At 37.7% G+C, this 22239-nt stretch overlaps 1 protein-coding gene across 1 annotated transcript in view; it reads right to left on the reverse strand.

Moving 5' to 3' along the window:
- LOC131688875 (cuticlin-4) overlaps window positions 1-22239 on the reverse strand; it is a 142673-nt gene that overhangs the window by 78212 nt on the left and 42222 nt on the right. Inside the window, exon 3 of the mRNA XM_058973466.1 lies at window positions 12240-12300. Within this exon, the coding sequence (XP_058829449.1) occupies window positions 12240-12281 (42 nt within the window). The 5' untranslated portion in view covers window positions 12282-12300. The remainder of the gene's footprint in view (window positions 1-12239; window positions 12301-22239) is intronic.

Raw genomic sequence — 22239 nt, forward strand, 5'->3', positions numbered from 1 at the left:
AAATAAACTCAGATTCAGATGAAGTTTTTATTTAAATTAGTTGCTCGTGATCAAAAATCGTTCGCAATAAATACGAATAATGTTCACAAATATAACGGTTTTTGAACGTTTATTTCATTAAATAATTCGTACAATTTACGAAATCGGTTTGTTATCATTCCACGAAATTTATTTAAAATTGTCGTAAATATTACGAATAATTTTCGTACTGTTAAGTGTCAATGAAATAGATTCATAGTCACCTCACAGAAATGAGACTGGTGAACAGCCATTTTGGTGCAAGGTTGTTATAGTATTTTCTAGGGTAAATCAGATGCGATTTTTTTTGTAAATTATGGCATGTAGAAATGTCTACGCCCTTTTAAAAAATTGCTCTTAAGTCAAAATAATCTTACTGATTGTGAAAAATGTTTAGTCTTCCATGCCGATGAAACCTGTGAAGTTTCGTAGGAATCCAAGATGGTCGGTCACGATTTTAAATATTTTCGGACGGATCTTCATGGAATTCCTCCATAGTTTTTACCGCTGTGCTCTTGTTTTTCAGTAAATTCCGCAAATTAAAAATAAATTCAATTTTTGTTTTGAATTTACAAGCTGTATCAAACCTTTTACTAAAAGTTGCTACAAACATATGACAAATATTTGGAGACCGGGAAGAGATAATCAGTACTGTCAAATTTGAAAAAACCCACGTGTGGACTAAAAATGCATAATTGTTACGAAAATTTGACATTTTGAAAAATTCACAATGCCATTTAAAAAGTTGTCAATGGATTCTGATCAACAATCAACGTTAAAAAATGACATTTTTATGTTTACACATGGATTCTTTGAGTTTGGTAGTAATGAATATGTCTTTACAGATTTCCAAACATTTGACAGATGTTTGTAGCAACTTTTAATAATAGGTTTTATACAGTTTGTAAAATCGAAAAAAAATGAAAAAATTCAACACTGACTATTAAATACGAATTAACGGAAAAATCTCAAAACCGGACCACAGTGGTAAAAAAATGGTCATTTTTGAACTCAGCGCACTCGATTTACCCCAAAAACTACTATCATAACCTTGAACAAAAAAAAATATTTTGTAGACCATTGTAACTCAATGTGTCGATCTTTTACCTCAAAAATTCGATCGATCACTACGAATTTGGTTTTTCATAATTTCCCTGAAGTGGCGAGGTTAAGATTAAGAAAAATAACGCCACAGAGAACATACACAATACGGAAGTACTCTTCAATCCCAAGGGAGCAAAAGACACTTTTCGATAAGCGAATATATCAGTAACCACGGGGGGATATTGAGATAACAGAACGACAACACCCCCTATGATATATTGTCATACAAATTCGGTTTAAGGTTGGACAGGCAAAAATCGAAAACGAAAAAAGTAGTTTTTTTCACACCGTGCGTTATATCTTCATAAAAATCAATCAGCTTATGTAGAATGTTGTTACAGTACTACTGATTGATTTTTATGAAGATATAACGCACGGTGTGAAAAAAACTACTTTTTTCGTTTTCGATTTTTGCCCATTCTCTGTCCAACCTTAAATTAATTTCGGTATATAAGCTTTCGCCGTGACTTTTCGGAAACCACGGCACAGTTTATAACCCTTTTTCGCCACTAGAAAAATATAAATTCATATGGTCCACGTTCAAACTGTCGTATTAGACAATCCCCCAAAGACTGCCACTAAACTCAACCGGTTCAACCTCCATCTCAGAAAGTGAAATTCCAATAAAAAAAATCGCCTACTTCCTTGAGTCTCACTTTCAAAACCATACCGACCAAGGTTAAGGTTCAAGTTACCTTTTTTAAGCATGTGTTAGAATTGAACGCTTGGTAGTGTGGGTAGGAAAATTTGTGTTCAGCTTTGCCACCGGATTATCCATTTAAACCTTTTTAAAACTCTAAAAGAAGAATATCAGTCGATTTATTAGATCATCACGATTCAATTCATGCAAAATACCTGCTGTAAAAACCATCGGCTTAGCTGGATGGTGCTTTTGAAAAAGTGGCTGTGGTTTTTTCATTGCGCAGTTGTGGTGCGTACCCCAGCTCGGTGTGGTAGTGTGATAAAAAATCACAGCCACTTTTTCAAAAGCACCATCCAGCTAAGCCGATGGTTTTTACAGCAGGTATTTTGCATGAATTGAATCCTGATGATCTAATAAATCGACTGATATTCTTCTTTTAGAGTTTTGAAAAGGTTTAAATGGATAATCCGGTGGCAAAGCTGAACACAATTTTTCTTACGCATACTACCAAGCCTTGAGGTAACTTGAGCCTTAAACAACGCCGGTATACCACTTTCGGTAAATATGCTCTCACACATCACAAGCCGCTTCCCTCATTCATTTTTCCAGCAGTCGCTCAATTATTATTACTACGATGTACCCTATTGTGCTGCGCATGAACTTCTCGGCGCGCGCATGACCTCGTTGTAGAATCGCTCCGAAACCGCGTCGAATGTTATATCTAGGTAAGCAAAGCTTTCACCCCGGCCGCTGCCAACCGGTCGCTTGTTTGTACCGGAGCACGCTTATATGCTAAATTCTCACCCTCGATCAAATTTCCTCTGCGCATCTTTCTACGCCGCGGTGGTAATCGTTGGCGGTCACGAAAACAATGCAAAATAAAAGAAAATCGAAGGCAAGCGTGAAATTGGCCGTGCCCACTTCCTCGATATCGAAAAAATGGGGCTTTTGTTTGTTGCTCGCTAGAGTTGCACCAGCTGAATGCGTTAGCATGGCTGTCTGAAGTTGCTGGTGAAATTCCCGGCCACTTGACCTACCTAGTGTGTTTTCCTTTGGGCTATGCTAATTATCGAAACAAACATAGCGACTATCCATTTCTCGAGCACGCTGGACAAACAAGGCCCACTCAGTCAAGTGATCTTCTGCATTTGTCGGTCAGCATAAAACTGGACCGACGCGATACTTGCCGAGATGAATGCATTGGCTCTGATTCGCTAGTTATCGTGGAAGAGAGATGCGTTTTTATTGACATAGTAATCTCTTGAAGGCGGCTTGGCCCACTTACGGAACTCTGTTTCACCCGTCAGTCGCAAACGAAAACTGGAACAAAATTGAAGAAAGTGAACCAATTTTCTAGTTGGTGAGGGTCTTATCAAGAGTAAAGCGATTAGATGATGAAAGTTGTTGTGTTTCGAGAGGGAAGACGAAAGTTTGCATTGTGTATTTGGTTATGCTTCAAATTGTATTATTGGATCCAGAGGAATGGTCTTGGGGGCCCGTGTCGCTTCCCTCCCTCCAAAATTTGTATTGCGTACTGTACAATGTTCATTTCAAAATCGAAATTTTATTCCCCTAATTTTTTTTTCTGAATCCGCCATTACCCAACCGATCTGTATTTAGATATGTCGTGCTTATGGATAGTTCATGATGCAGCCATGCAGATTGCACTATCTGAAACAGTGGCGTAGCCAGTATTTCGTTTTTAGGTAGGGTTTTGATAAAAATCGTTGATATTTTGAGAACGCCAAAATTTTATGTAAGTTTGATAAATTAAATAGTCTAACAGATGCCAACCCAGTCTACAAATAAGAAGAATCATTAAGGAAACCTCTATGGATTATTTTCTTGTCCAAAATGTCAATGAAGTCAACGAATGTGCACTTCTAAAGTCGAATGAATATTCTAAAACGGTCATGATAACATCATTTTTTTTCGCCCCCTTTAGGTGGATAGATGTAAAAAACCTGTTTTAATCCACCTAGCGGTGCAATTGTGCCTTTCTCATTTCTCTAAACTATGGCACGGAGGCTTTTTATGTTCAACATAATTGTGGAAATGTCCATTACATTCTTAGTACACTTTGCACTTATACACAATGGCATGCCAGCCACGAACTTGATGAGCTACGTGTCGACGGTGAAACACTTGAAACAAAAAAATATCATACTCCATTAGCCTAATCATCATTAGATCAATGTTATCTGCTTGCTAACTCATTTTGTCATGCGGGGCTGGGTATGTGAAGAGGGCGAAAGTCCCATGAACGAACGACTCCCCAGCTTAAATTGGTATGCTTTGTGATACAGTGGTGGTTTAAAGATGACGGGGTTGAAAGGGAGGGGTATGAGGGCTGGATGGGGTGGTGGTCTGAGGGGTGATTTAAGGAGATTTTTAAAGGAGGGTCGCGAACAGTAGAGGGGGGGGGGGGTGTAACCCCTCTCCGTAAACCATCAACTACGCCTCTGTTAAAATCCAGAAACCCTAAACGAGTCGAAAAAAAAATTTCGGCCGGGATTAGGTTGACGTTTTTCAGAGTGATTGCATAACCTTTCTATATGAGAAAGGCAAAAATGTGCCAAAATCCAAAAAAGTGAATCGTAGTCAAATTTTTTTTTCGAGTTTGCATCAAATCTCGACGTTTCATGCACCTTCAACACATTTAGCATCAAAAATAAAAATTCTATTTTTAATTTTTCCTATAGTTTATATGAGAAATTTCTGTGTGGCCGTACTCTGAAACCCGTAATTCCGGAACCAGAATTCCGATCGATCCAAAATTCAATAGCAGCCGATGGGATGGTTGCACCTTTCATTTGAGACGAAGTTTGGGCAAATCGGTCCAGCCATCTCTGAGAAAAATGAGTGACATTATTTGACACATACGCACATACATACACACACACACACATACACACACATACATACATACACACACACATACAGACTTTTTCCGATCTCGACGAACTGAGTCGAATGGGATATGACACCCGGCCCTCCGGGCCGGGATTAGGTTGACGTTTTTCAGAGTGATTGCATAACCTTTCTATATGAGAAAGGCAAAAATGTGCCAAAATCCAAAAAAGTGAATCGTAGTCAAATTTTTTTTTCGAGTTTGCATCAAATCTCGACGTTTCATGCACCTTGAACACATTTAGCATCAAAAATAAAAATTCTATTTTTAATTTTTCCTATAGTTTATATGAGAAATTTCTGTGTGGCCGTACTCTGAAACCCGTAATTCCGGAACCAGAATTCCGATCGATCCAAAATTCAATAGCAGCCGATGGGAAGGTTGCACCTTTCATTTGAGACTAAGTTTGGGCAAATCGGTCCAGCCATCTCTGAGAAAAATGAGTGACATTATTTGACACATACGCACATACATACACACACACACACACACACACACATACACACACATACATACATACACACACACATACAGACTTTTTCCGATCTCGACGAACTGAGTCGAATGGGATATGACACCCGGCCCTCCGGGCCGGGATTAGGTTGACGTTTTTCAGAGTGATTGCATAACCTTTCTATATGAGAAAGGCAAAACCGGTCAAAAGTCCTAATTGTTAGTTTGAAGCCTCAGCTGCCATAAAAAGTTCATTTGTGCCTTAAAAAGTTCATTTGCACCACTCAATTGCAGCGCTAAGCGACGATTTGCAAACCTCTTCGTTTTTCCATCCTTTTACAATGTAGGGGTAATTCGGACCTCCCTACGGGGCAATTCAGACCGTCATTTTTCTTTAATTTGTTTACAATGGAATTATGCTTACCTATGAATTAGTTACAAGAGACACTCCTTAAGAAGCAACAAAAATTGCTTTACAAGAACTTAATCTGGTATGTCACAGCTATCGATTGCCGAATCATGTATTTTCTTTGCTGTGGCGTGTGCAATGGTGTGCGTAGCCGCAAACCGCTGAATGGTGGTTGACGGAATAGGGGGTCTAAATAGCCCCGTACGCTCATATCCCGCAAAAGTGGTGGGCGTCTCGAAAATATCTCTATTTCCACCCAAACACAAAAAATCATTCCATAAAATAGGAGCCTCAAGCTTTCCAAAACACGTACCTTTTATTTTTTCACTTTTATTTGTTGCTATAATCACGATTTTTCCATCATAATGATTTTTGTTTTCAGAATGGTAAAACAACGAAAAACTTTGTATCTCCTTTCTACAAAGAACAAAGAATCAACTTCAGCTCTCAAAATTAATGTTTCAGAATAGCGGTTCCACGAATATGTACGATAGTCAGAAAGTCTTGCTATTTTCTAAGAAATCGAGGGGGTCCGAATTACCCCCACTGTCTTAATAGCCCAGGGTTCCCCTATATATTTTAGATTTTAGATATATTTTTCATAATCAAATGTTAGAATTCATTTTCATGACTTTTTTTTAAATGTCATGTAGCGCCATCTACGTAGGTTATATAGTATAAATGTCTTCGGTACATGTGTTAAAAATATCAAAACAAATAACTTTTCAGAAATTTTTTTTTTGATAGAACGCCTCTGTCAAAAGAGAGAACTGATATAGATCTGTTTATACTTATCTAGATCAAAGCGAAAGTTGTCAAAATAATGATTATTTCTATCTAAGATACTTAGCTAAATACACTTATCCTCCAGGGCGCTAGATGTTTTGAGTGTCGAAAGTAGCATTCTGCACCACTGTGCGACGTCTGAATTTGATAAAAAACATGAATAAAATTGAATTTGTTTATTTTTTTCTTTCATCTCATTCCATTTCACATATGATTAAAAATCCTTGAAACATTTTTGAAGTCGTAAATTGAAAATCCAAAATTTAAAAATAAGTTTCCATATTTGCAACTGAAAAAAATAAAATTGTCCAAAACGGAATCCTACTGTATTCTTCGAATAAAAGTTGAACCGGTGATTTTCTAGGCGTGTACATTAGAGTGGGACATGGTTATATGAAAAAAGTAAAATTTGGCTCCGAGTACCTTTTTGGGTTCCATTTAGCTCCCAGAACAACTCTCGAAATTTTTAGCTCGATCGGTGAAGCTATATTTTTGCGCTCACGGTTTAAAGTTTACATGGGATTTCGCATGGGAAAATTGTCTTTTGCAAATTAATTCTTCCAAGAGTCGCTCGTTATCTCCTAAAAATAAATAAATATCTGATTTTAATAGGAAATTTGCCAAGTAAACAAAGTCTAGAGACCACGAAACGATTCTTGTGGAAAAAGTTATTAAGCAAAAACCGATTGATGCCTTGAAGATTGATGAAAATTTCACTTTTCATAGCATCATGCTTTTGACAGTCTAATTATATAAAAAAATTTAACTTCCTCTTATTATGTACAAAAGAAGCCTCAATTTATCTTTCAAAACCTTGCGAAGTGGCCAAATAGTATAGATAAACGATTTAGATACATTGAGAGAGGATTAAAACAAAATTGCGTATAATTGGACAACCAACAGCAGTGGTGCTAGAAAAAATGAATATTTTATCAATCGTCAGAGCATCAATCGGTTTCTGTTTGATAACTTTTTTCTCAAGCGTCAGATCGTTTCGTGGTTTTCGAGACTTTGTTTCTTTGTTAAATGTCCTATAAAAGCCACATAACGATTTATTTTTAAAAAGTAATGGGCAATTCCTGGAGGAATTATTTTGTAAAAGTTAATTTTCCCATACAAAATCCCATGTAAACTTTTAACAGTGGGCGCAAAAATATAGTTTCGCCGATCGAGCTAAGAATTTGCACAGTTGTTCTAGGACCCAAATAGAACCCAAAAAGTTGCTCGGAGCTGGAATCTAATTTTTCCCACTCTAGTGTACATTGTTTAATTGAACCTCCAATATAGTGATCTATCGTACCCCCAGATTTTAAATACATTTAAAAAGTACCTTCGCCTTATTGGATTTAGCTTGAAAAATGTTTAGCCAGGCATAAAACTATTATTGCCAAAACGATGCCAGATGTATAAACTTTCCAACGAGTGCTTGTTTGTCAAAATCAGTGCAAAATACCATCACAAAATACAAATACTCGCAAAAAAAATTGACATACTTGACCCCACTCTACTTTACTATTTATATAATATGATACTTAATTCGTGATATATAGTATGTTGCTTTCCAAATGTTCAAAAGAATAAAAAAGCTAATAAAATTAAAAGTTAAAGGCAATTTACTGCGTATAACTTCGATTTGTTATACAAATTGAGGTACGACCAAGACTATGTGCTAAAAATAACAGAAGGCAACACAGCATAGGATCGACAATATCGCGCTGTCCAAACCTAAACCGTGTCCCACCTAGACGACTATCCCCTACATTTTAATAAAAGAAGGCAAATTCCCTGACGCTTTAAGCGAAGACTGCATATCAAGAAGACTGGCAACTATGTCCAAAATCTGGAGACAGTAACAGCAACGCCACTTGCAGGTAAAGGTAGTACTTCCCATAGTGATGCACATACACATATACACTTTTACATTGAGCTTCCTACCTTTCCCCAATAGAGGCGATGTAACCCCTGTCGCTTCTGGTTCGTATTTAGCGTATCGTGTTTTCCAATAATTGACAATATTCAGAATAATGTAAACTCTAAGAAATGCTTAGATGCATTTAAAATCAATAAAATTCAAACAAAATTTCATGTTCAAAAGAAAGTGGAAAGTCAAAAAAGACGCAGTTGGCTGCATAGCAGGTCTTCTAAAAAAGATCAGTGTGCAACGACTGTAGTTATATTGCATTTCCAGTAAAATTGCCAATTTGTATAGTACATATCGTGCAAGGGAAATTAGGGAAACTGCATCCCAGAATGTTATCGATGTGGCATCCTATTATTTCATTTATTAACCTACAGATCTGGTTAATCAAATGGACCTGAGGAAGTAGGTTTGATGTCTAATATGCCAACTGGATTTATGCTAAACGGCCATTATGCCAAGTGGCTCCATGCCAAATGGGCATTATACGAAATGGTCATTATGCCAAATGGCAATCTATCTTCAATTTTCTTTTAATCGATTATGCCAAATGGACCCACGCCGAATGACCACTTGAATCTCACTATGGTTATGCCAAGCGGCGCCATGCCAAACGACCCCAAACCAAATGACGCCACGCCAAATGGGCTTTCCTCAGATTTTGGTATTATTAAGGGACCACTCATATACCACGTTCACAATTTAGGGGTGGGTAGGAGTCACGAGAAAGTCCACGCTTGTCCATGGAGAGGGGGTGGGGGTTTTGGACATATCCACGTGGACTTTTTTTTATTTTTGTCTTGTACAAGAAAGTTAAAAAAATTTGTATCGTCATTGGTTGGAGCGCTTAACTTCATTTTTTCATTTGATTTAGTCAAAGTTCCTATAACAGCATAGTGTGTGAAGGTAACACTCATAAAAAAATCAGAGAAGATCGTGCGAAAAATAATCCGAGAAAAGAACAATTTTCTTCAAAAACCATCTTACGGTTTGATTCTAGAGTAAATAGAACCGGAGATATGATCAAAAGAAAATCAAAGGTTTTGACAGTTTGTCAAAACGGGGGGTGCTCCCATGGCCCGAGGGGTGGTTCAATTGACACAAAAATTAGGTTTAAATATATTGACCCTAGATGAACCATTTTCTCCAAATTTGGTTCAAATCCGTGAAAGTCGATTACACATGCCTTGATCACTTCGCGTGGAATGACCCAGCTATAATATTTTTATACTTATAAAAATATGGTCACCGTAATAATAATATAGTGCATGTACTACTCCAAAGCATATGAAAGTACTTTTTTTATATTTCAATTATAATTATTTTAACCTTAAGGTCATTCACCTCTTCGGGTTAGAAAAATCTCTTATGAAAAATTTCTAACCCTATGTGTGGGGTCGGGACTCGAACCCAGGTGCGCAGTGTACAAGGCAATCGATTTACCAACTACGCTACGCCCGCCCCTATGCAAGTACTCAATACAATAAGAACAATTAATATAATTTACTAATGATGTAATGGACTAAAAGTAAACCAATGAATATAATAATAAAACATTTGTTCTTCTTGCTGATATAACTGCCTTCGTTGGTAATTGAATTCTTCTTGCGAGTTATCAATTCTCCACCCTCATACATAATTCAAAAGTCATCATTCACCCAGACAAGACCATGCATATTCCCTACGTGCATTAAGTACCCAGTGGATTGATTTCCTAGTTGATCAAATAAACACTTAACAAACAAAGAATTTAGTTTGCTCAAACTAAAGAAATGGCATCAACCTTTGCTTATGCGTTTCCTATTTTTAATTTCATTTTTATTTTGATTATAGAGGTTTTAACCTTAAGGTCATTCGCATCTTCGGGTTAGAAAAATCTCTTGTGAAAAATTTCTAACCCTTTGTGCGGGAGTCGGGACACGAACCCAGGTGCGATGCATACAAGGTAATCGATTTACCAACTACGCTACGCCCACCCCCGCTTATGCTTTTATTTATTAAGTATTTTCGCATTCCTGAAGTACAGATTCACAGATGAATTAGAAGTCTAATTAACAAACGGTTTACATAAGTTTAACAAAAAAGATATCAAAAAAGTTTCAACATTACTAACTATAGATAGTACATATAAGATTCAAGTTTAACTATACTTGTGTATATAATACTAAAAAGCTACCTAGATATCAATGCAAACAAATATGGAAACGAAATTTTTTATTCTTTTTCTTTGACCTGAAATTAATGTTGGAATTCGTTATGCCGCATTTTAATACCTTATTAGAATCAAATAATATGTTCTATTGCAATTGCCAAACCTGCACCGTGGGAACGTATAGTGTATACATATTTATCTCTACCTGCACCATCGATTATGAAACTATACGCAATGGTTTTATGTCAGCGAAATCGACGATTATCACAATCGACCATAAAACGGCTGTAATCCAATTTCGCAAGTATAATGTATAATATTGCGTCATTTTCAAACTGTTTTGTTAGGCTTTTCATTAGATTTCATCGATTTGTCTGTCCTGTGCCATACCAGGGCACAGTGGTGAAGTGACTGTTGACCATTATGACTGTTTATTGCTGGCCAAGCGTTCACGTTAAAGCGAGCAATCGTGCCGTCACTTAAACCAGTAAGTGGATCCAGTTCCTACAGCAAAACCAGTTTCAATAACCTCGGTGAGTACGAGGTTGATTTGGTGCCAATTTTTTACTTTTTCCCGTACCTTGCTGCCTCACTGAAATGATCATTTTCAAACCTATTAAATTGAAGCCCACGATTCAGATACAGCCGCAATGCATAGTGCACAAACTAGTTTGAATGTAGCTTCGGTGGAGCTTTCTAGCGGTTGCTTGCTGGTACAGCGATTAGTTTGGTCAACTATACTATAGCCCGAGCATGCATTACAGCAGAGCGACGCAGGCGCAATGGCAAGCACGAATCGAGGGCGTTCAGTTGACCCCAGCGAGCCTTTCACCAATGAATGCCGACTAAATGGCATGCTTACAATCGAAGCGAGTGAGGGTTTGTTTGGTTTGGAAAAGGCCATTTGATGTTTACATTCTTAAGATTGGACTTAATTCTGGTTAGAAGTTACAATGTGGATAAGTTAACTTTTAATTGAGTTATAGTTTTCGTTTATGTGTTCATCACTACTATCGCTAAAGTTGGATGTTCTTGTTTTCCATTTGGTCTTGTGGGTTACAGTTACTAATCCATCTTTCTAGTTGTTTTTTTTCTTTGTTTGTAGTGATGGTGATCTGCTTGGAAGTACTACTTACTGGCTGACATTAGTTTGTAGTTGCTATAAGCACACGTTGAAGATAAAGTGATTTTGTCCACTACCTCCCAGGTTTCCTATAGTGTGCGTTCTTTCTATATAATTGACACGATTGCATTTAATATGATCCGCATACAGCATGATCTCAGCACATGTAGGGTCAAAAAATAGTAATATGACGGGCAAAATGCACCGTTTTTTATGATTGGGTTGAAGCTTTCATTTCTCATTTTTCGACATGTTATACTTAAGGAGGGGGTAAGGGTTTCAGCGTGAAAAACAAACACTTTTTGCGCATCTTTCAGAAATTTGGACGAAGCGAATTGATCAAAATTTTGGTAAGCTAAAATTTATCATTTCAATAACATTCTGTGTAAAAATATCGACAAGCGACTCGGTGACGAAGCTTTTTGTAAAACGTCTCTGGAAAAAAACTCGATTTTGGTTCAAAAACTGCTTAACCGATTTATTTGAAATTTTGCATACACATTATACTTCTGTTATACGCATATTTGTCCCATGTTCTACAGGATTCCTTTATACATGGGACAATTATGCGTATAACGGCAGTATATGTAAAAAAAATACCTAACCGCTACGTTGAGTTTTCCAGATAATTTTGGGTATGTAAATTTTTTATACCTGGACAAAATCTTTGCAGATACAATACTGAAAATAAAGTATATATAATTCAACGAGCTAGTGCTTACCATTAAATACAGGAATATAAATACTATCGACCGTAATTCCATGATGATTTCATTGAGGAGCCTGCAAAACAAATATAATGAAAGATGTTACTAATCTAGGTTCACTGCTGAATAAGTATTATATAATGTTCTTAAACAATTTTAATAAACACCTGAAAATCAAAATCAAAAATTGAGCTGAAAGCAGGCAAAAATAAATTAATTAATTGTGTTGTTAATCGTTGTTGAGGCAAGAAATGTTGCTTTCTGAAACTAGGTTATGCAAATTTAGGCCGATGAAAAACGGCCAACATCCTTCACAGGTAGGTGCTAAACATTCAGCAAACGCAGTTACGGCTAAAGCTTGGCCCGAAAATCGCGCAAAATACATCTTTCGCGCAATAACCTGCCGCCGATGATATCTGACATCTGACGATTTGCGTTCCACGCTACTAGCCGAGATACCTCCATTTCGCCACAACATCGGCGATGACTGCGTGCTGGCTACCGAACCATGCGGTGCACGCTATGGGTGAAAAATTTGAATACAAATGACATCACAACAATGCCGATTCCTCCCATGCATCACGGCATCCGACTCATCGCAGAAAAATACCGAAAATAATGCCTCATCTTTTCGAACTTCCCCTCTAGCGAACCCGAGCCGAAACAACGCGGAATAACCGCAACCATACACAACGATGATGTTAGATTGGCCTTTTTGCAGTATTTACGTGTTTATTATGCAACGCAGTTTGTTTCCTTTCGTCAATTTTTGCTCTCACTTGCCGCTGTTTTTGGACTATGATGAACGTGAGATCAACCGGCCGTAACTGTGTCTTCGGCACACGTATCGGTTGTATATAGCAACGGACGAATCAAATCATCAGTTAACCGTACAATCAAAGCTATGGAATCAGCTGCAGTGGTAACCTCAGCAACAGCAGCAGCAGCGGCAGCGGAGTTTTTCGTTTTCTGACGAAAATGGCGCCACGATTTAGTTTGATGATGATGGTCATGCAGATAAGATTGTAGAAGTTTAACTTGTTTCCCAAAGAAGAATTGAATAATTGGTGTACCTAGTTTATCAATTCTTAATCATTCAATACTACTGATTCTAGTAGTATAGGCCACAAGAACTACATTTGCATCGTGCCTAAACACATGCTAGCTATGCCTCCTTTTATCTGTTATATTTATGTTTACCGCGATTTAAAATTAACCTAGGATGGCGAATTAACCTTAACAGGCGAATAAAATCTCAGAACAGTCAAAAGATGACCCCCTTCCGTTACCTCTCTCAAACGTGCATGGCGAAATACGACTCCGGTTTTCGGAAGTTCTAAAAAAATCTGGGTATCTGACTGTAGGCCTCTGTTGGAGATATCTGCAATTCCTCAATTGAACCCTAATTAACCCCTTCATGCCCAATGCCCATGTTGTTTATAGACATCCCTAGTAACATTTAAAGTTTCATGGGACTCTTGAAGCCATCCTTAAAACTTAGATTGCACTTGTAGTGTGCTATAAAACTAGAAATGCTACTTGGGGTCAACGTTTTCAAACAGCTATAACACAACTTTCTAGGCGTAATGCAATATCCTTCAGCAATTGTCTGTCTTAGGGTCTTTAAGTGTGATGAAAATCCTAATCCTTGCAATAAATGTGCATATTGAAATTCACATCGCACTCAGATTTCTTACGCGGTTTTCTTGGACGGGTTTCAAAATGGCGTCAAAAATCAATTTCTTGCATCTACTCGTCAAGACCATTTCAAAAACATTTATATTGATTAAGTTACAGCGTTAAACCGGAAGTCGCCATCTAAAATTTCAAATTTCGTTAAACATAAAAACTCGTCAAGACCATTCCGAAAATAGCCATATTGATTGAGTTGTAAAGAATTTTGCTAAACCGAAAGTCGCCATCTTGGATTTCAAAATGGCGTCAAAAATCAATTTCTGGCACCAACTCGTCAAGTTCATTCCGAAAATATTATTGAGGTGCGGGCCGAAAGGAGTCTTCCAGACCCGTCTCTTCCATTTTTCCGAAAATCTTTTAAGTCATTTGCATTCAAAAGAATTTTTTTTTCAAAAACCGTGTTAAATGTGAAACCCGCGCAAAAAATGACCAAAATTCTTCTAAGTTCTTCGCATTTAAATTTTTTTCAGGAAAATGTCTAAGTCTTTTGCATTCAAAAGGACTAATTTTGCATTCAAAAGCAATATTTTTGCAAAAACAATATGCAAATTACGAAATCCGAGCAAAAAACCTTCCTCAAATTTAAAATATAACAGTCTTTTGGTTTTCGAATTAACGCTGTTTTTTACGAGGATTTTCAATTGCGGCAGTTTTTTACGCGCTACGTATCCCCCGAGTTAAAAAAAAAACAGGTATATACACAGAAAAAAATATTTTGTAATTTTAAGTTTATTTTAATGCACATATTTGGAGCATAAATAATGAATATAAATGTAAATTAAATTCCACCACAAATACATACGACTTATCGTGCTTTCTTCAACGAATTTTATTATAATTTTACACGTGGATTGAAAATTACAGTTTCTTTAAACGGAAAACAAATGCAGGAATCAGGAATCAGAATATATTGGCTCAAATGGCACGTTCCCCGTACATAGTCGGGGATTTGTGCCTTCAACAATGCATGACATGTAATATTACACGAATGAAAGTGTAAAATTGTATGCTTTTTGATGCTCCAATCGAGTGCATTGATTTTAACGTAATTTTCAATTAAATTTTTGATTCAATCTTTGTATGTTTACATTCGTATTGATTTACATGTCGTTTAAATTTAATTATTTTTAGGTGTGTACATAAATAAAGTAAAATCAGCTGAATGTACTTTTAATCGCATTGGCTATTGCGAACTGATATAAGCGTGATAAGAAAAAGGAAGGCTTCATTAGATTCTCAGAGATGCGCGTAGTTATAAGGCAACGGTCTACCGTATTCTCGCCTATTTTAGTCTCTTCAGTCGATCATTCCTTGGCAGGGAGATATACCTTCACTTATCAATAGCCTCGTACGACATGGGAACAGGAACCCAATTGATCGCTTGTCTAGGGTGACCATATCAGACGAGTAAGTAAAAAACTAGGACAGTCGGAGAATACCCCCCCCCCCTTCCCCACAGTTATTCTAGCGATCTGACCTCTGCCAGAATGCCATTCGAATTTTTGGTTCACAACAATCAGTGAAGGATTCAAGCTATTTTTGGAGATATTTGCATTCCTTAACAGAATGGATGAAAGGAAATATTTTGAAATTGTCTGCGAAGGACCGGAGAGGAATCTTCAGCACTAAATGTACGTTATTGAAGTAAAGCAAAAACAGCAATGGTCCCAAGTAGCTTCCCTGGGCTAATCCTGACGTAAAGGTAAATGTGGGTGCCTGACAATCGTACCAATCACAATTATTTCTCGCAATGGCGTAATCAAAAATTTAGTTTGGGGGGGGGGGGGTGCGTTTGATGAAAATCGTAATTTTTCGAAAATGCTTCAATATAATGTAAATTTGATAAAATATTGAAAGTTCAGAAACAAAAACAGTTCATCAGTTACCATTCCATTCTACAAATGAGAAAAAATAATAAAGAATACCTTTTCTTACGGTCACATAATTTCGAAACCAACTTCGAAGGTTGGTTGTCAAATGGTGAATACTTCCCAGTGTTCACAAGCTCCTATCTCATGCTTCCCTGTGCGTCTATTGATGACTTTTAATCTGTAGTGCAGCATCGACTGGGTACTACCGTCTTCTGCAGTAGAAGCGAAATGATAAAGTGCGCCCTAACCTTACCGTAGACAGAATTGAGTACGTGAGGTGGCAAAGAAACCCCATATGGCTGTCCTTCGACGAGAAAGGAGTTTAGGTCAAACCCAACAAACTGCCCAGAAAACCCTACGTTACGAAGAATCAGGAAGAAACGGTGGATCGGAACAATCGGTCAAAGCTTATGTAACGAAAAAAGGACTATGATTGAAAACTTGGCACATCGAACTGCAAGTCACTTTGGTTTCCTGGGTTTGAACGAATTCTACACGATGAGCTGAAAATTCGCAACTTGAAAGCCGTAGCATTGTAGGAACTGGACGGGCCAGAATGTGTGGAAAAGCATGCATCGAGCGGTTACGACAGCACAACAGTTGGGAATCTGCTTTGTAGTGCTGGGCAAGATACGCCAACTCGTAATCAAGTAGCAGACGATCAGCGAAAGGATGTGTATGGATTAAAAGCCATTTCTACAACTACAGAATCGTCAACGTGCACTGCACTCACGAAGCGTGATCCGAGAATGAGACAAAAGGATTTTACGCGCATTTGGAACCCGCGGCAGAATATAAAACTTCTCATTAGCGACATGAACACCCCACTTGAGATCACCTGGTTTACAAAGATCTAAATCGAGCACGTTCTAATGAACGAAAGTTTCTTCTCCGACATCACATCTTCCGCAGTGCGAATATAGATTCAGAATCCCTTCAGGAAAATCGACATACTGAAGCGATAAAGCATCTGTAAAGTTATCGAGCTCGGGCTGTATGCCACAGGCTGACATATTAAGAGATACTAATGAAGACCTTCTCACGACCGAGTGTGAGCTGATCGATAAGTGTATTATGACGAACATCGAAATAGCAGTAGACGTCGAGAGTATCGCAAGAATCATCCTGGAGACATGCGTAGCCGACGACAGATTTCCAGCGCCGGATCTACCTAAGATTTGTGAGGAAATGAGAGGGTTGAGTACTGATAAAGCCGCTGGTCATGATCAACTGCCATATCAACTGCTGAAACATGGAGGGGTAGCGTTGGTTAGAGCCTTTCACTGGGTAGTTGTAAAGATCTGGAAGAAACAGATTTTACCGGAGGATTGGATGGAGGAAGTAGTATGTCCGTCTAATAAAAGGATGTTAAGCGGGATTACGGGGTCTTCGTTCCCTGCGATGAGACAAACAGCCATGGACCGAGTGAACTGGAGACAACTACTTGATGCAGCAAAAGACAACGGGGACTTAGACTGATTTTTAACTAAATTATTTAAGTGAAAGTAAGCGCTCCGTGACCAAAAGTGCTAACGAATGTTCATCGCGAAAAATCCTCACAATATCCAGCACACGGAACCGCGCAAAACCACCGAACCTCCCATCGTTGCCAATAAATGACTCCGACAAAAACGACAAGACTAGATTTTCCCTTGAAAAAGGCCACCAAAAACGGCCGAAACGTTGGCCAATCTAAAATTAAATCGTTTGCCTAGAGTATTAAGACTGAGAAAGCCGTTAAATACCTGTGAATTTAGCAACAAGTTTTCCAATACAAAATAACACATCTTCAGATATAATCGTTTTGGTGATAAATACTGCTAGAAATACTCATGGAAAATCAACTCTTCAAAAAAGTAGTAAGAGTCTTGATGTCTTCAGCAAAGTTTTTGCGAATTTTTTTAAATCATCTTTATTGAAGATATGAAAGTTCTATGTATGTAAGCTTCAGAAACACATGGCTTAGAAAAAATGTTTATTTTATTGTTTATTAACAGCAGAAGAGATTGATCATATACAGTAATAACAGAATAATTGATTTTGAAGGTTCACTTTCGCAAATAGCAGTTATATCTCAAATGTTCATAACATAAGAACGAGTCCATGTATACGAAATTGTATTACGCCATTCAGTACTCAAATGTACATTATAAATAGTCATCAACCTATTTTTTTAATTTTCTTCATTTCCAATCTTACTTAGTGGCTATTCAAATAATTGATAGTATAAAAGGAAATCAAATACTCTTTAAAACTGATCCTGGCCTGCAAGAGCCCAACGGAAAATGCCTTTTTGCATCAATTTCTATGTGGATGTTTCCATGCAGGCATTATATTTTTTATTGACATGATTTGTCAATTATAAGCTCCTCACTAAGAGATCAGTTAAAAAATACCATTTCCGGAATTTACCAAAAGTCGCAACGGTGTTTAAAACATTAAGTTCTCAATGTAATGATCAGATAATAAACTTCCAAATTTTTTTAATATTAAATATTAGATATCAAATATTAACTATTAGATCATCACCAATAATTTTTTTTTTCAATTCAATGGAGCTCATGAGGAAAAGAGAGAGCACAAGCCAGTTCCAGGCGCGCAGCGGTTTGGCGTTACCAGAAGGTGCAGTAAGCACTGATGTAGAAAACGGAGGACAAAGTTGCGAAATCCTTCCGCGCATTCAGCCAGGAGGTTGGTGCGAACGACCAGGCGGTCATTGAGAGCATTTTACGGTTTTTCGAAGATGTGATATTTGGCACGGATCATATTTCTGACCATCAAGTCTGTTAAAAAACTTCCCCCAGACGCAGAATTCGAATTTGCAACCCTAGGGCCTGCGGCCCAATGTACAAATCCTTGTGCTATTCCTGGGCTATGATAATGTCCCACATGAAGAACACATGATTATCGCATTGGGACAGTGATCGTGCTACGAGCGTTCAATGAAGTCATTTCACGACGATTATTGATGTCTCGCTCATTTCCCTTTTTATGAACTGGGAACATGTTGGCGGATTTCCAGTAAATGGAAAAAATGCTCCTGACAAGAGATGATTGAAAGTTGTTAATAAGCCGAATCTAAATCGTAACTTTTTGGCAAGGACCCGATTGAATCTGTTGGATCCCTGATTGCAAGACGATTGAGATTCGAGTATATTAGGCTCGAATCTCAGCTCTCAGCTTTTCGTAGTCTTCTTGAGAGTGAGTGTGTTGTGGTCGACGATAACTGAAAACTGGACCAGAGTAAATAAAACTCAACGAAAACAAATATTTTAGTCTTATTGAAGAAAAACCAGGTCAAATCAAAAATTTTCCTTGACATACCTGGACACCAGGACATTTAGTTGAAAAGCAGGATATGTCCTGGGAAACCAGAACGTATAGTCACCCTACTTTAACCCACCGTATGCCTCTGGGTTGGTATTGTTCGGAAAAATATAATACATTACTGGATCACAACCCAACTTTCCTTGGATTGAGGCAGAAATTTTACGGTACGGGTTTTGATGCTCATATTCTTTAACATCTTCTCATTCAGCTATTCAATTTAAACCAACCGAGCTATATTCAGATGATTGTATACTCTTGACATTTGCTCCAAAATACGGAACGCCTCTAATTCTCGGTAAACAAAATTTTATTCTGAATTGATAATCCAAAACTTAAAAGATTTTCCTCTACCCTTGAATGGTTTAAGAAACAAAGTAATCGGATTTATGGAAGTTTGATTACCAGTAATAGTGTTTTTGCCAATCCCTGTTGTTCGTCGTATTTTCAAGTCACGACACAGAACGGATTCTCAGTGTCATTGACATCACAGCCCTTCAACCGCCATATCAATCAGCAGCGAAGAAACAGAAAATCCAAATTAATCGAAAGTCTATTTGGTTTGAAAAAGAAACACACATTGTGTAATTATTTCTTAGAATCACTGTTTAATAATGAATTTAATATGGAAATAATTACATAATACTAGAAAGAAATTTATATTGACCCCTCCAAGCACTGCAGAAACTTATTATAAAATACTCGAACACAGATCGTAAACTGTGCCACACCATCACGCAGTCGCTGTAAAGCCCGCAACCTACGGCCGCACTGTGACGGAACGAAACCAAAAGCTCAACGCGCGATTGTTATTGAACAGTTTGACTTTTATGGCATGGCAAGATTTTTTTCCTCTATGCCTCATATAATCGTTTACTGTCTGACTGGCTGGCGTCATAAGATTAATGTATTGGCAATATTCTCGAAGGGAGGCAAAATTTAGCACGGCTTTAATTTGTACAACGGGGCACGCAATAGTGAAGGTTTGCTTTAAATATTCTCGCTGATGGTCGACATAGCTCAGCTAAGTTATGTTCAGAAAGGTCCCACTATAGTTCATCACGTAATGAAAATTAAAATTTTCTCCAAGGACCTTGCTTGGAGCGCTTAGGTAATTTTACTTTATGCTAGTGATTAGTGTCCCAGCCTATAAATCCTTTTTATTGGTTCGCAAACGATTATAGCTAAGAACGTTTTTTACAGCAAATGGTTTTATAGGAGAAAATCCATTTTGAAATTTTAACTTCTCCAAGTCCGCCTGTGCATGGCAAGGTGTGTTAATCTGAGTGTTATTTTTAGCTTGCTGCATAGTAATACATAGTAATCAGCATATAATCTCGAAGCCGGTCAACTTTCAATGTAGAAACGATATATTTTAACACAACAAGTGGTAAGACGGACGATTTAGAAGGAGAATTCTTGGCTAGATCGAGTTCACAATGTGTTCAACTATTAAGAAATACGTACTGATCGCAGAACAACTAGCACGCAACTACATTGTAATGTCAAATGGTTCATTCATGTTATCGACCACTAGATTTCCTTTAGCCTGATTAACAGTGTACACTAGCGCGTATCGTTTACAAAAAATAAATGCAAATAACATACTGCATGGGTATGACATGCTGATTTCAAATCTATCCAATTTTAATTACAATTGGTCGGTGTTAAGGTTGAACAGAGAAGTGGCAAAAATCGAAAACGAAACAAGCAGTTTTTTTCCACACCATGCGTTAGATCTTAATAAAAATTAATCAGCAGTACTGTAACAACATTAACAAGATATCTTACAAACGGTGTGGAAAAAACTGCTTTTTTCGTTTTCGATTTTTGCCCATTCTCTGCGCAACCTTAAGTCAGACCGGACTAAGTGACAAAATATTGATTTCGAGAAAAACGGGTTAAAGCATCCTCTACGTTATAATTGGAAATTATTTTTTGCAATAATTTTTGTTTATGGTTACATATTTCAAATCTGACAAAAGTCGAATGTAGCTGAAGAAATTCTTTATCCGTTATCGCATTTTTGATATTTTGCGACTTAGTCCAGTCTGACTTAACACCGACCAATTGATAATCACAATACGCATAAATAAATCATCAAATACTTTCGTGATCAATATTACAATGAAAACGTCTAAAACTTTTTTTCTCGAATTTTTCTAACACTCTGCAAATCCATCAACATGTTGTAGTGAATGGTTCGACTGTGATTGTGTTATTCGCACTGTTTCAACTCCCGTCTTACTGGGTCATAGTTTAAAGCAACCCTTCGCATGAGTGCACCTTGTGCATATCCAATTTCAAACGTTATGTATGCAGCGTACTAGAGCTCGATTTTCACAATCAAATGAACAATGCATATTTTGTGAAGTAATTCTATTAAAACTAAAACTACCCTTACAAAGTTTCTCACCCTTAAGTACCCGTTTCCTACTTCCCATAAGACCACCACCACAATCCGACATTCCGCTCCACTAGCAAATTGGCCAGGGCTTGCTACGGTAGTAAATACCTACTAACGCACGCTAAAGACACTGATTCCGCGTGAATGCGGCGCGAACGAAAGTGTAACACACCATACCGACGAAGTCGGGTGCCCCAAGCCCATAAGCGCATTTTTCCGTTTTCCATTTGGGGCCGCGATACCGATCTTTGTGCTGTGCACATGCATCAGCCAAGCCAAAGGCGGAAGGAAATGGTGAATGAAGAATAGATAAAATTATGCAGCTTGTTCCCCTCTCGGGCCGTAAAAAGTGGTGAATTTTACCATCGCATAAAACAACCATTGGAAGGAAAAGTTGTTTACCATAACTATCCGTAATGTCATTGATGACATCGGCAGCCTATCTGCTGCGGTCGCAACGACTGTGGCACCAGCGAACCGGCCAATCAAGTTTTGCTGATTTTGATTTCGCATCGTTAATTGAAGCCTCTTAGCGGCAGTGCTGTAGTTGCGGTTAGTCACGGTTAGTCGGCGACTAACCAGCTCCTGGAACCGAAAAAAAATTTTTTTGAGCCAAAAAAAAAAAAATTCCGTTGGCCTTATCATTCTGGAAGGCAAATTTAATGATCCCAGCTAATTGGAATTTTGTGAATCTATTCAAACTCGTACTCCCTGC

This window comes from Topomyia yanbarensis, chromosome 3 (assembly GCF_030247195.1).
Source record: "Topomyia yanbarensis strain Yona2022 chromosome 3, ASM3024719v1, whole genome shotgun sequence".
NCBI classification, from domain to species: Eukaryota; Metazoa; Arthropoda; class Insecta; order Diptera; family Culicidae; genus Topomyia; species Topomyia yanbarensis.